Source organism: Crocodylus porosus, unplaced genomic scaffold (genome assembly GCF_001723895.1).
Source record: "Crocodylus porosus isolate Cpor-Errol unplaced genomic scaffold, CroPor_comp1, whole genome shotgun sequence".
In the NCBI taxonomy this organism is placed as follows: domain Eukaryota; kingdom Metazoa; phylum Chordata; order Crocodylia; family Crocodylidae; genus Crocodylus; species Crocodylus porosus.
The window spans coordinates 262973268-262989055 of NW_017728886.1; the positions used below are offsets into that span (position 1 = coordinate 262973268).

Here is a 15788-nt window from a genome sequence, read left to right on the forward strand (position 1 = left end):
ATGAAGATATTGAACAGTGTGGGCCCGAGGACCAAACTCCGGGGGAACCCCAGTGCCCACAACCATCCAGGTCAAAAATGACCCATCCACCACCACTCTCTGAGTGTGGCCCTCCAGCCAACTTGTGACCCAACTGACTATGTAGGCATCAACACCACAGCTGGCTAATTTTTTAATGAGGATGGGGTGAGAGGCAGTGCTGAAGGCCTTCCTAAAGTCCAAAAAGACTTTGTCCACCGTGACACCTGCATCCAAGTCTTTTGTGATCTCGTCATAGAAGGCAATCATACTGGTCTGACAGGATCTCTGCTTCTAATGAACCCATGTTGATTGCCCCTAAGAGGACTGTGTATCTCTATGCTCTGCTGGCCCCTTGCAGATGTGCTCCTGGATAATTTTCTCAAGGAGCTTCCCCGGGTCCGAGGTAAGACTACCGGGCCTATAGTTTCCTGGCCTGCATTTTTTTGAAAATGGGGACCACACTGGCCCTTTTCTAGTCCTCTGGCACCTCACCAGAGCACCACAAGTGCACATAAAGCAGTGCCAGGGTCCTGCAATGACTTCTACCAATTCCCTAAGCACTCTGAGGTGGAGATCATCAGGACCTGCTGACATGGGAGCCTTGATCTGCCAATGGAGGCCTTGATCTGCCATCCCCACACCTCTTCCCCTTCCATAGACTTACCTGCAAGGAGCTGCTCTCTATGCTGCCTGGCTGTTTTCCTAGCCATTTGCACACGGTGCCCGCTGTGTCTCGCTCCTGGCAACTTCAAGCAGGACCCCTTCCAAGCTAGAATGCTGCCCAACTGCAAGGGGAAACCCACCATTTCCCGAGGAAGTCTAGGCACCCAGGGGTCCCTGATTGGCAGGGGACCTTGGGCCCGGGCCCACGCATTGATCTGCCTCTGTTGCTACCCAACTCCCTTGAGCTGAAACCGTGCAATAGCATCAACCTCATCTAAAATCACTGTGGTTTTGGTAGGAGAGGACTATGTATCTCTATGCCACTGGTATGATACAAACTAAAAGTGTTTCAAATCCTGCCTTTATTTTAAGCATTTTATTGTACTTCAGTCCATGCCCCTAATCTGACTAGGGCTGCTAGGTGCTAGGCCCATAGAAATAATAAGATCCTACATTCAAAGGTTGTAATCACCAAACTAACTATCTATAGCCAGCAACGATGTGCAATAAGAGGTCTCTAGGCTGCTCAGTTAAAATGCCATCGTACCTGATAGTAAATTCCTGTGTCGCTCTACAATACCTAATCACTTCTGTTCCTCATCTGTGCCTATTCTTATTGGCACTCACCTTGAATTGAGACTGACTCACTTGGTGCTGAGCTAGGAGCATGGAAGTGTTTATTTTCATGCTGTACACTTTGGCCTTCACAGCTGCAGAAGAATTAGGATAAAGCAGAAAAGCCTAATGTTGCATAATAGACAAGTTTGACACATCACTGTGATTATCATTCTGTTAAACCGTGCTACATGCTGATTTAGTCTATTAAAAAACAATCCAAATTAATTAATTAACCCTTGTCCATATCACCACAGGTGCAGAAAGAGAAAACACATTCACTCTGCTCAGCAGACCCACGTTGGATTTGACATTGATACGTCATTTCTTTGGCTGTGTACCCAAATCACACAGGAGATCAAACTGGCCCAGACCACCTAGGAGGCATCACTTTTCAGCTGGAAATGTAGCAGCTTTGGGACCCTAGTTCAAGAACACAGCCATCTGATTGCTGTCTCACATAGGGACAAACTGAGGAAGCACTGCACTACCCAGATAAGGAAGAGTTAGGGTTGTTTATTAGTAAATAAAAACAGGTTTGAAGGACTCATAGAAGAGGCAGGTTGGAAAGAAGATTCAGCTTGAAGAGGGGGAAATAATTTATTTACCAGGTGGGATACAAAAAAGGCAAATATAATTACCAACCTTGTATGAGCTTGACACTCTCCTCCCAAATCTCATGCCCAGCTACTGCTTGCTGTTGCAACTGTCCTGAAGTCAAGTGTCTGGGCCTAACTTTTCTATGGCTCCCTTCCTGATGATTTCGCATTGACTGATTGGTTTTGTCCCTGCAGAGAGTTGGCCCCTGACAGCCAACTTTAAATGTATGCAGACTTGGTCCTTATCTATTTTAATTGAAAAAAAAAGGGATCATTTTAAAGGGAGGGGAAGGGAGGGGAAGTCGGGGCTTTAGTGAACTCCTCATAGGAAACTTAAAGATTTAACTGTGTTTGTCTTTTCTTGAGGGAGCTGTACAGGAGAGGGATCAGGAACCCAAAGTGCACACTCACATGCCATACACAGAGGAACCAAATTGTGAGGTCTCCATGATATCCGGCCAGTATGTTCAGCACAGCCCAAAGCGGGGTGTGCCATACCCTCCCCAGACACTTCCATTGCTGCTAGAGAGGAACACACATGGCACCTTTTGTGGACCCATTCAGTACTCCTTAGGAAGAGCTCCACAGCTCTCCTGCCTCAATAGTTCAAAGGCAAAAAATGGGATTTGTTTGGCTTGGGTTTAATGTAAAGGGAAGAGAATCCTTCACTGCAACTCAGTGCTGATAAGGGACAGAGTCTTACTACATCTTATCATAAAGCCATACCTAAAATACAGGGTCTGAATGGTTAAGCTGATAGCGACTGCTATAGAATGTCCTTTAATAGCAGGTCTGTAAATAAAAAATACAAGGCGCGCGTCGGCACAGGAACCAGGGCTGCGTTCCCCGTGCCTGCCATTCTACTGCACTGATTACACTGCAGCTCTGTTAGAAATGATGGCAATGTCACTGCATCTCACAGCCTCGGAGGCACAGCTCTGCTCTCAGATCCCTGCTGCACATGCTGTATCGGATCAGCGTACTGAGCTCTCTCTGACGTCAGTAGAAGTTCACCTGGGGATTGAGAGCGCAGAGGAGGCAATCACCGAGCTGGAGCCAGAAAGCATGTATTCACCTAAGGTTTCTTTTACCCACTCCAATTCCTCATTTTGTCTACGAGATGAGTTGAAAGGTGCAGGGTGGACAGAGGACTTTGCTCTCTCAGGTTAAGTACAGACATTCAAAAAGCCCAAGCCTGAATTGACTCAGTTTTGCAGGTTAATCTAACCTGTGTAGATTGAACCAATTTGCAAATGAATAGACTTTCACTTTTGAGTTCAGAAATGCAGCCACAAGCCTGCAGTGGCTCAGGCTAGCAGCTGTGAGATGCCACAGTGAGCCCTCCCTTTTTTTCCACAGTAGCCCAAGGCTGGAGGGAAGCTGACCTGGGGGAAGGGGCATGGCCAGGCCCTGGCAGGCCACTGAATATGACTGAGGAGGGATTTAAATCTGGCCTGTAGGGAGGGGGGAAGCAGCCCTTGCCAGGGTTGTCCCAGGGGAGCATGATCAGGAAGTGCCTTAGGCAAAGGAGGAGCAGGGAAGGGGATTAAACTTCCCTGTCTCCACGGGCAGAGTCTCCCAGCTTTGTGCCCCGCTGGCCACTCCTGCAGTAGGGGGGTTGGCCAGGGCTAGCCAGCATGGATCTGCCATCCAGCTGGGGCTAAGGCTGGAGCTGGGGTTGCGGGGCTGAGCCGGGCTGGCCCGCAGGAGCTCCTGAAGGCACACACGGAGGGGATGGCTTGGGCTGGGCTGCAAGGAAGAGCCTGAAGCTCAGGCTGGGGCCATGGGAGCTGTGCACCTGCATTGCTCCTGGCTCCCTATGCCCAGGCTAGGCCAGGCTGTCATGGAGCCGCAGCCCGATCAGAAGGCTTCTTCCCCCATGACCTGGTCCAGGCCAGCCCTGCTATCAGCCCACTTTGGGCAAGGCCGTGCTGGCCAACTCTGGCCATGCCCCTGCCACTGCAGCTGGGGGCAGGTGGGACCCTGATAGGGACTGCTCTGCTCCAGCTAGGCAGACCCTGGCTGTGGTACCCCGGGGAGAAGGGAGGGAGGGAAGGGGAATAAGACCCTCCCTGCCCCTTCACCTTAGGGGACCATGCTGGTTGGCCATGCCCCACCCCTGCTCCAGCTAGAGAGAAGAGGGGCAGGGCCAACCCTGCTCTTTGCAGCAGACAGCACAGCCCCACCCAGGGCTGAAAAGCATGCTGGGATGCTGAGGGACTCTGATTTAACTTAAACCAGGAGAGGATCTGGGATAGAAATTGTATAAACTGGTTTGCCCCACATCAGTTAATCTGATACTACATTTAACCAGGTTTATTGCAAACCACTTTCATCCATTGTGAAACTGCTTTATGTGCACTGAACGTCTGTTCTGTTACAGGTGTAAACCGGTTTCTGAACACTTAAACCGGTTTAGGTGTAGCTTCTCTCCCTGACCTACGGCTTCATATCTGGGAAGAGACACATCAGCCCTGCCAGCCTGGACCTGCAGAGGAGCCATCTCTGGAGAAGAGAGGACAGTCTGTTCTTCAGATGTATTCAGGCCATAGCCTCCCTGCTGAGATTGCTGAAACGGCTGTGAACAGGCAGAGCCTTAGTGTGATGTGGACAACTCTCCCTGGCAACTGGACTGAGACAACAAAATGGTTTGCTTAGGCTACAAGATAACCATCAGATTATAAAGAGCTGGAAAGTAACTACAGGGCCTTGTCTGGGTCTGGGAGTCTCATATAGAAATTTCTGTCTTTACTGTCACCACCCCGGACCAGATTCCTTCCGATACGTGAGAAGAAAAGGAGAAGTTCATGAACCGACCTTGGAGTGATTCAGCCCCTCGTCTCTGTACTGTGATGTCCATGGCTACAGAAGTTCAGCATCATGCATACAATTAGTCTTATTTTAAATCAGTAGGACTATTCAGCAGTATAAAGTTAAACTTACTCCTAGGTGTTGGCAACAGCTATGTCTAGCTCTTGAAAAATGGTTTTGCATACGTCTTGCAAAGACAGAAACAGAAATGTAAAAATAAAATACAGTATGGTTTGTTACTGAATAACACACACAGGGGTTTTTTTTCGCATGAATAAGAAAGGTTTTCGTGAATTTGAAGAGGGGGGAAATTGCTATTTCTGATGGAAAACAGTGCTCACAGTTTGTCATGGTGAGAAGGAGAATTTCATTCACTTAAATACAGATTTCTTCTTGGAAAAACAAGTTAAACTAATTTAAAAATTAAAAAAAAAAGACAAAAAAATCCTATTTCAGCTTGGGTCATTTCCAGCTGCTGGTATTCAAAGCTATTCCTAGCGACTGTCAGATTAGTTCTGATACAACAGGTCTTTGTCCTTCCTCTTTCAATTAGCTCATGTTTAGACCCTAACAAGGCAGGGATCTCTGAGGCAGGACAATCCAGTGTCAGATGGGGTCTCTCATGTACAAGAGCTAAAGTACACAGCCCCTCTCCTTCTGCACAGCCGTGCTACGTAGAAGAGGACTCACAAACCTACACAACAGACAAACAACATCCATATGTCATTTTTGTTCCCACTCCCCAACTTCTCAGCTGTATCAAGCCTTGAAGCAGTCAGATTGGAGGCCTGGACAGCACCAGGCATGTGCAGAGGTTGGTCCAACAAAAGATACTACCTCACTTCACTAGCCCTGCTCCTTGCAGAAAAGCCAGCCTGAGGCAGTGGGGTGGGGGAGGCAAAACCTGGCCAGGTTGCCAGAGGCAGGATTATCCCTTCCTGGCCATGGCTGACAGGTCCAGCTCTGAGAAGGGCTGGGGCTCCACTAGAAATGTACTTGCAGTTTTCCTTCCATGTGCAGAATACAACCCCTAGCTGGCAACTCCCCTCCAAAGACCTTTACAGACCTGTACACCGACACTCAACACAGCTGCCAGGCAAGAGGAAAGTGTTCTCACACTATTAACCAAGGGAGAAAACTGAAGCTAAGAGTCGACCAACTTGCCCATGGCCCCAGGTCACCATCAGACCCAGGTGGGCCCAGTCCCTAGCCTTCGGCTCCCACCACGAGATGCTACCCTCTAACAGCTCGTAGCCGAGGTGTCAGACTCCAGTGGCTTTGGGTGTCTCCAAACACCCCCAGCTCCAAGTGAACCAATAACCTAGAAGTGCATCTCAGTCCAGCTCTGCCAGGCCATCCAGCTCCCTTTGCATGCAAAAGCCCACGACTTAGCTGCATCCATGATCACTCCCTACATGGGACTGTGTGCAACCAAAGCATGAACACGAGCTATAGAAAACATCAATTTACCCTGAAGACATTTCCTACTTACTTTTTGGGGGCTGCCATTTTGACTCGGTTTGTTTTCTCTCTCTCTCGCTCTCTTCTCTCTGGATGAACTGAAGACTTGTTTGCATGGTGGTGAGAAGAGAAACATATTTTCCAGTTTGCCAAGGGCAACCAAAAATCTCTCCCCCATCCCACTCCTCCCCTCCCAGGACCTTTAACATACGCTTGAAATATATGGCTTAAAGTGTTATATTTATTTAAGCACTATTTACTGTCTGTCACTGCTCGTGGCAAGTCGCCAGCAAAGCACTCAGTGGAGTTTTCCATCCTTCCTTGTGTGGCTGATAGTGCTCTTCATTATACACGGTCTTTAGATGTACATCGTAATTGGATGTGAAAAATGGTGCGGTGCTTGCCTATGATTCATCCCGTCATCCCTACCACAGCGCAATGGCCAACTCCAGGGAAGTTTCCGAGGTTGTAACTTGCTGCCCCTGCCGGTGCCTTGATTGCGGGCTAACAGCTGTAACGCAACATGCAGGTTGCATGGAGAAAACCGACAACCCAAGTGCAGGCTATTACAGATGCACAAATACTAAAAATCGAGCTAAATACTGATTCGGAGGAAACAGCCACATGGAACACACCCGCGGAGCTAATAAGTACATGCAACGCAGGCATGGGAAACCCCCCTAAAATGCACAAATCCAAACTCAACCCCCTGACATATGAGGCCAATCAATATAGAAGCACCCACGCAAAAATTACCCTCAGCCATTAGTACTCACACACCTAATGCAGAGATAAACTGCATCACACACACTCTATTTTCAAGCTATCTAGTGCATTATTTCTTTATGGTACAAGTCAGGATGCACTATGAATACAAATGAAAAACTTGGGTGACATTTTTAATTGAATTTGCGTTGCGAGAGCGAAAGCAAGTGGAAACATTTCAGAGACAGAGGTGAAGGATGCTCAGTACTCGGTGGGGGTTTTGGAAATGAGAAGGCATGACATCCTTAAGACTAAGTATACAGGTAATGCCATAGGACCCCTTGCAAACAGTGTTCCCATATCCATCCAAATTGATGTGTTAACACACTGTAAAAGCTACATAGGCAATTACCTATGGATTTACCTCAAGGATGTCTGGAGGAGGTGGGCTATACATAGTGACAGGGATGGATGACACCAGCTGAGCCCTTTCTGGGTCACCGTTCACCAATTCCATTTCCAAAACAGCAGCAAGTCCCCCAAATCCCATGGATAAAGAAGGTGGTCACAGAGGGAAGTAGCCATCACGTTCCACAAAACAAGCCTGCTTCTTTCCCAGCACTGAGGAAAGGTGCCTTGTGCCAGAAAGCTCATCCAAAATCTCTCCCAACCACACAGTTGGTCCACTAAAAAGTATCATCCAAAAATCCTTGCCTCCTGGCTACAAATAGCACCCGTCAAAGAGTCGGTTTGCAGGCTTGGGGAAAACAACTACCCTGCATTATTCACTGCAGTCAGTGTTTTTCTGGTGTGTACTTAAGTACTATCACCAGCCAGAATCTCATCCAAAACTCATACCTTTACTTCTTTACATTTTTTTTTTGTTTTTTTGGCCATAAATATACCTTTCCCACCAGTGCTTGGACTAAATCTGCACTGTCTATTGTTTGTCCAACATCTGAAGAGCTCCCTATTTCTTAATCCTCTCCAATGTACATTACTTGTGACATACAAACTATAACCGAGATTTTTCAAAGAAGCCAGGAGCAGGGAAGACGGGATTTCAATAATCAGCCTGATCCTTGGCTTGTTTTTCATTTTTCCTTCAGATGCTGTTGTGAAAAAGCAGTGTAGAAAACCTTCAGACAGACAGATGGATTCAGAGATTTTGAAGGCCAAAAGGGCCTATTATAATCTGGCCTCCGGTACAAGATGGGACGCTGTTTCACTCCAGCTTCTGGCTGAGCCAGCGTACATCTTTTTAATCTAATTTTAATTTAACTCGAGGACTTCAAGGGTTGGAGAGTCTCCCAAATCCCCATAATGACTCTTTCAATGGTTAATAGTTCTCACTGTTAAAAAAGTGCATCTCCTCACTAGCCTGAATTCCTGTAGCTTCACCTATCAGCCATTGGACTTTATTATATATTTATCTGTTAAATGAAAGTGTCCTCCTGTGTTAAAAAAAAACCAAAACATATCCTTTCCCCCTATTCATAGCCTAGAAACACTTCCCAGGCTTGGTTTTACATGTTGTTACTGTTCAGCTGGAGTGCTTCTACATTTTTTTTTTCCATAGCATTTGCAAATTAAAGCTTTTTACAATTCATTGCAAGCGTTTGTGTCTCACACACACTTCCATTTACAGCACCGTGGGGGAGGAGGGGAAGGAAATGTGCAACGCCCATTAATGCTGGGTGTCAACTTTGAAAAAGTCCCCCTGGAGTGTGGCGCATTTCTAGGTCTTTTCACCAGAGGCCCGTGTACTAGCAGCATGTTGTCCTCAAATATCAATACTTGAAGCTTTAATGAGTGAAGGTAAAGGGAAAAAAAAAAAAAAAGAGCTTAGGAACAATTCATAGCACATCACCAATGCAGGGAAAGCACTTTGCAATTAGATTTTAATATCATCTTAACGACAGCGCCGTGAGCTAACGATTGCTCTGCGTAGCTCTGCCCTTTAGACAGATGCTGACTTTATTATGTTATGTATCAAAGCCTGTGGCCTCCAACTTTGAGAAGAGAAATTCCTTAGGGCTCTCTGCAAGCAACCAGGGTGCAGGGAGAGGAGGGAAGACGCAGAGCAGTCTCTCAACAGGGAATCCCCTGCGTGGCTGGACAGTTCATTTTGGTCTCATTGCAGCTGGAAAACACGGTCCTGTGTGCTGCAACGGGCATGCAGGGCCCAGCAGAGGCAGCCCGGGCCCCCGTTCCAGCATGTCGGGGCGGGTGGAGGTGACATTGCAAAATCCAGGAAGGCTGAGCCAGGTCAAGGTGATGCAGGACCTAATCTTGGTGCGCTGGGCCAAGCACAAGTGGTACAGGGGCGAGACCAAATCCAGGTGTGGAGGGACAGGAGAGCCAGCATGGAGAGGGGTGGAGTTTGGGGCCTGATCTGGTCCCCAGACTGGCTCTGTGCCAGTCAGGGGCCAAAAGGTAGAGCACCACTGCATTCGAGTCGGAGCATCGCAGAAGAGTAGGGCCGGCAGGCACCTCGGGAGGTCACTTGGCCAACTGCTTGCTCGAGGCAGAATTGTCTCAGTCTAAGCCATCCAAGACACGTGGCCTATGGGCTGCATCTGGCCTGAACAGATGGACTATTTGGCCTGCAGAGCTTCTCATAGACTGGAGGATCCATCTGGCCTCTGGGGCTCATCTCTGTGCCTACCAGAGCCCTGCTGAACTCCCTGCCAAAATCCGGGTCACCCACAGTGGATAAGATCAGTGATGGGGGAAAAGAGGGAGGGTGGGTGGCAATGGCATTAACCCCCTGGGTTCCAGACCTGCACTACAATAGTGGCTCCCCAGTAATGGGGATTACTGCTGCCACTTCCACTCATGGGTCATTCAGCCCGTGGGAAGCCCTGCGGCCTGGATCTGGTCTGCAAGAAGCCTCAGGGTTGGATTCAGCCCACAGGCCCAAAGACATTCAACAGCCTTCATCCAACCTATCCTTAAAAGCTTCAGGAACACCCCTAATGAGCAATGACCAGGCACAATGCCCGATGCATCGAAAGCACCCTTGAACTTGCTGCAGGTCAAGCAGGGGGATGGACAGCTGGCAATGTCGTGCTGCTGCCAGGACAGGTAGCAGTTTGTTAAAATACGCTCGGGAGAGGCAAGGGAAGAGGAAGGTGAATCAAGTGTCTTTACTCAAAGCACATCAGGATCTGTGTCACCCTGCTAATTACGTACACGCCTCTACTATTGGCTTGCAGCAGCATCCGTGCACACTCTGCTGATGGGAAAACCAGGCTCCAGCACTCTTGTCTGACCTCACAAGGGCGGGAGGGAGTGGGAGGGACGGGAGTCACTGAATGAGCTTGAAAATGAATCCTTGCTCGCTTCAGCTCCCAGCTTCTAGAAACCCTTCTTGAGCCCTACCGTGGTGAGTCCTTCAAACTTCCCCACTGAAGCCAATGACAACATTGGCTTTAATGCAGCCATAAATCAGAAAAATTAGTCATGCCTGGGGAACTCATTGGCACAATTGCTTTCCAAGAGGGAATGGCGTGGAACAGAAGGGCTCCTGCAGCCCAAATGGGAAGCTCAAGCACAAAGGCTTCACAAGCAACTGAGAAGGAAAAGAGGTTGCTAAAACTCAGTAGACCTCATGCGTCTTACAGGAGTTTGGCTGGAATTGCCAGAAATTTTCTTCCTAAAGAGATGCCTGGTATTTTGTTCCTAGAAGGGATTTATGCAGCAAAAGGTGGAGAATCTTGTCTTCAGGTTTCGAGAACTAACAGCCTCAGACACACACACACGCCCCGGAAGAGCAAGGAGCAGGTCTTCCTTCCACTGTTATTCTGCACTGAACTTGCATGGACCACTACCCATGATGCACTTTACATGGCTGGTGCTTATTATGCCCATCTAACATGGAAGGCAGGAGGCACAAAACAGCTTAAGTGATGTGATCAAGGCCAAAAAGTGAGATGGTGGCAATTAGGGGGAAAAAGAAACTTCAGGTTTTTTTATACTTCTTTGGAGCCACAGAGCCTGGCCCCACTGTTCCCAGTTCTGTCATCTCTGACGTCCCTGGTCCTTATTTCACAAATCATCTCCAGTTACACGTCTGCACAATATTATGGCTGTAAGTCACCTGCAACTCATGTCCCTGCTCCCTTCCTTCCACTTGTTCCTGCCCCCTGGAAACTCTTGATCTTTATCGACACAACGGACGACCCTGATAAGGTAGCTCAGTAATACTCCTCACGAATAACCAGGAGCCCCTGTACCTCTGTTTTGTGTCTCCAGCATGTTGTTCTTCACCTGTCGTAAAGGCCCAGGCAACACTGCTTTTGAAAGCTGTTGTCATGGAAATATCCCTGTCCAGCGATGAATTATCATACATTTGAACATGACTTTTACAAGTTGCTGTTTTAATGCTGAATTCGAGTGAATATATTATTATGCACATCACCAACATCATATGGGGTGGCATACTGCTGTACTGGTTTGCAGTGTCATTGGAATAAGATGGACGGGTGAAGTATTGCTTTCCTGAGGCCAGGGATAGACTCAGTGCAAAAGCCCAGGAAAAAAGTCAGCTCCCACTCAGAGCATCAAAAGTTGCCTCCTCAGCACCAGAATGGATTTCGGCATTAACTCACTTTCTTTGATGCTGATCCCTGCTATAGGGAGAGCAAAATGATCAAGCTGGAGGCTTAGCATGCCTAGCATCAGTGTTTGAAATACTGTACTTACGATCCTTGAAACCACACGTTCAGACCCCAGAAGGTACGACAGCCTGGCAGCTCTCCGGGAGAAGCCGAGTTTGCCGTGTGCTGTGCTCACGCTTGGACTGCGGCCAGATGAGAGGCGCCAGAAAGGGCACAGCTGGGAAGAAAATAACATTTTCAAGAAAAGTGAAGAGAGTTTGGAGGGAGAAAATCAAACATAAGAAGAGCTGCATAAGAACAAGAGCAAGATAAAACAGGATGCAGTGATAAAAAGTAAAAAAAAAAAAAGGCTGAAAGATTAGAAGAGAGAAGGCAAGAATGAAAGAGAATCAGGACTCATAGTAGAGATGGTATCTTTTATTAGACCAACAACATTTTTGCAAAAAAAAAAAAATGTCTTTAATTGCAAGCTTTCAGGCACAAGCCCCCTTCATCAGGTATAGGAGAAAAGATCGTAAAAGCTCTCCCGGGTAGAAATGAAAGTTCATATTTCATAGGATTTCACAGGAGTCAATAGACAGACAACTCCTCTGGGCATGGTGAATGAAGGAGAGAACGACAGAGAGGAATGCAATTACTAGGAGGCACCGTTATTATTTTGCCATATATTTTCAATGGATTTCCAGCTTTGGGTGCTTCTAGTCTAAAAAACCTGAAAACTCCCCAGCTGAGGATAAGAAACAACCTTTCTGGCATCATTGGATACTCTCCACCTACCTCCTTTTCCTCACAAAGGCTGAACAGAGTTTGTGAATGCCCCTGAGCAAGGCAAATGCCCAGGACCTTATCCTGCAATTAAACTGCTGGTGGTTGGGCTGTTCTCACCCGGCAGGCTGCAGTGAGATGCCACGTAGAGGCTGTCGTCTAGAGTCAGCTGCAAGATCAAAGTTTAAGCTGAATAGTGTAGGATTTAAGTGTCTAAGTGACTTAATCACAAGTTCCTTTCTCCATCTCCTCACCTGTCCAAGGTGTGACCTGATACCATATCAACTGGGACCATGAGAGAGCTGAGAGGAGCCGCCTGAATCCCCTGACTCTCTCCTGTTGCACCACTGGCCTTATGCACAGAGGATGTTTCTTTTAATGCCGCTTTAGATGTATCTATTCGCTCACTTCTCCATCAGGGACAGACCATATCTGGAATCTCAAGCACCGACCTTCTTCCCATTCCCAAAAGGATGGCGCTAAAATCACTGGCTCTCTTCCCTATGGTTCTCCCTAGGCATTTCCAAAATGGGAGAAGACTCATGGGCATAGGACACATTATAGGTACTGTGCTTTGGCCCTGGACATTGCCCCCAATCTCAGCCTAACCCTATTCTAGGTTGAGATTCAAACATGGGCTCCTATACAAACATGGGCTCCTCTATTCAAACATGGGTTCTTCTGTCTCTAATTTCATTTTAGGCAAGGGCCTAAGCCATGCCCATTGTAAAGATTTACACAGCTATCAAAAGTGTGACTGGCATGGTACCCACAGAATTAGAAAGAGTTAGCTTCTTCGTGCCCATAAGACAATATCATTGCCAGACAGAAATCTTTGAGACTGGAAATACCGGTAAAAAAGAGATCCCATCCACTCCTGAAATATTTCTTGGAGGATATATACAACCATTTGCTTAACAGTGGCATAATATAATCATATGCCATCTAAGTCTCGCAGCTTTCTAATTCTACCAGCCTTTTCCATCATGCTGGAAGATTTGGATGGGTTGGTATAAACCCATCACAGACATTTCCCCAGCATTTCTATTCTCTACACAGAGAGCAAAAGTACTCCCTGATCTGCCGTGGGCCTCTGCTGCACACTTCTGGTGGGGGGCACTCCAGTGGGTTTCCCTCAAAGTTACATGAACAATAATTATAACCCCAGTCCAAGTTTACCAGGTCCCCAAAGTTGGCTGGAAGGGATCTGAGCTTGTTATTGCCTAGCCAAAGAGTGCACAAGTTTCTTAAGACGCATATACTTCCTGGTAGATGCTCCAGAAGATTGAACAGCAGCAGCAGCGTCTCCAGACTCTCCAGGTGCTGAATGCCAGGGGGGATGGAGCTGATCTGGTTATCGCTGAGGTCCAGAAAAGCCAGGTTTCTCAGCTGGCACAACTGGGGCGGCAGTTCAGTGAAGCTGTTGTTGGCCAGGTGGAGGCTGTGCAGCTTCTGGAGGTGCCCAATTTCCCGCGGCAGCGAGCGCAGGCTGTTGTTGCTGAGGGTGAGTCTCTCTAAGCGGCTCAAGGTGCCGATTTCAGCAGGGATCTCCTTCAAGTTGTTGGAGTCCATGTAGAGAGGGTCAGGTTCTTCAGCCGGCTGATTTGTTGGGGGATCAGCTCCAACCGGTACTGGAGACAGCTCTTTCTTTCTGGGCTCAGCTCCAGAACCTGCAGGGCTTCCAAGGCGAAGATCTGCCGAGGCAAAGACACCAGCTGCTTGCCTTCGACTTTGAGTTTCTTCCGTCCTTCATACTTGGGGTCATGCTCCACAAGGTACTTCCACTGCAGGTCTGAGCTAGCACAGAAGGAACCGAAGAAGGGAGCGGGTTGCATGCTTCCTCCAGAAGCAGCGAGGGGTGAGCAGGGGGGAATAAGGTCCCTGGGGGAGTGTCACGTTCTCTGCCGGCCGTTGCTGACTTCTTGAATGCTCGGCTCTTTGTTGACTCTGGCAAGCACGTTCTTGGCACAAACATTGTGTGTTCAAGGTTGCTCAGTTACCTCCATTGAGCAAACACTCGTCTTACGGCTCAGATGAATAGCCCCCCCACCCCCCTTAGATTAGCTTCAAGCAGTGCACTCGCTGCCCAGCACACTGAACAAGCACAGCCTCTTGTGTGCTCTTTGCCTAACTCAGGGAGACATGGGAGAGCTTTTGTCTGACTTCAGAAAGCAAAACAAAACTCTCGAGCTGAGCCTAGCAGCAGCTTTTGCTGGGGTCCCTTTTATGTCCAGTTTTTACTAGGGGGATGACCTGTGGACCTGTGGGTCTTCATTACTCACTGAGGATCAGATCCAACCCCAATGAGTCTTCAGATCCAACCCCCTAGTAGTTCAACTAGCTCCAGGGGATTTTGTGCAACTAGCTCCAGGGGATTTTGTGCAGCAGCACTGGGACCCTGTGATAAAAACATACGGCAGAGTCAGGGGAGATATTTCTAGTCTTCCTGGCTCTGCTGCAGACACACACGTGACCTCAGGCAAACGTATATGGGCATCTCATTCCTGTTTAAGTGCTTAAATCCCAGTGATACCAATGGGAGTTGGGTGCTTGGGCCTTAAAGCTTTATTTCCAAATGAGCAGAGGGCCAGCTTTGACATTTCAGTGGAAGTGCAAATGTGTCCGGCACGTCTGAAAATCAGGTGCGAGCTGCCTGCAATCTCATTTTCCCCATTCCTAAGAAGGAAGATAACCACTGACCACTGCAAAGGGTATGTTCACCCTTTCAGATCCGGGGATTAAAGTGTGTATGGCTACTATATAGGCGCTTGTCGAGACTAGCCCAAAACGCCACGTTTGTGACATTATAGGTTAAGTGGATAATACAGAGGGTCAGTTGCGAGGAAACAACCCCAGTTTTAGAGGCTATGGAGGTCAGCAGTGTTTAATGAAATGCACACTGCTCTGTCTTTTGAAGGATGCCATCTTGGTACTGAAATGACAGCACTTCTGTCTGGAGGAAGTTCAAGGAGACAGCACGAGGTTTAATAGAGAGAACCGGTTGTTCAAAGGGAAGGAAGGGCTCAGCAGCCTTGTAAGGTAACGTATCCCTGGAAAGAAAATAGCCTCCATGCTTCAGAGTCTTGTTTGTGGGGGAAAAATTCCTGACCAGAAATGCTGGTTTCCTGCAAAATGGAGACTTGGCATAAGAAGAATCCCTGAGAAGGATGCTCTCAAAGGCACCGTGCCCACCATCTCTCATCCGCAGGCACCAAACCGGCAGTGGAACAACTCAGGGGACCCTCTTCCTGCCCCTGCTGGCTGTTTCCAGCATGCTGCGTGGTCCTCAGAGGAGTGCTCACCCCCAGGGTAGGACACTAGCACCAAAACCGAATAGGACTTCAGTCCCATAGGAGCTCTTGCTAGCTGGTTCTGGCCTTCCATAAAGACATGCATCTCCCCCTACTTGCCTAAGAAAGCATGTGGGGAAAATTTGCCCAGGAAACGCCATTCTAGCAACGTCCAGCGCATGCTTCAAGTCAGCTGCAGACCACAATTTTCTGGTGACACTAAAGATACAGGTCCC

The 15788-nt window shown here is 48.1% G+C and overlaps 1 protein-coding gene across 1 annotated transcript; it reads right to left on the reverse strand.

The window, feature by feature from the left end:
- Window positions 1-11946: 11946 nt before the first annotated feature.
- On the reverse strand, window positions 11947-14287 carry LOC109306352 (leucine-rich repeat and IQ domain-containing protein 4-like). Its single transcript, XM_019529694.1, is given in 2 exon segments — window positions 11947-13842; window positions 13845-14287. Coding segments are annotated over 2 exon segments (789 nt in total). The 5' UTR covers window positions 14098-14287; the 3' UTR covers window positions 11947-13306.
- Window positions 14288-15788: the final 1501 nt, after the last annotated feature.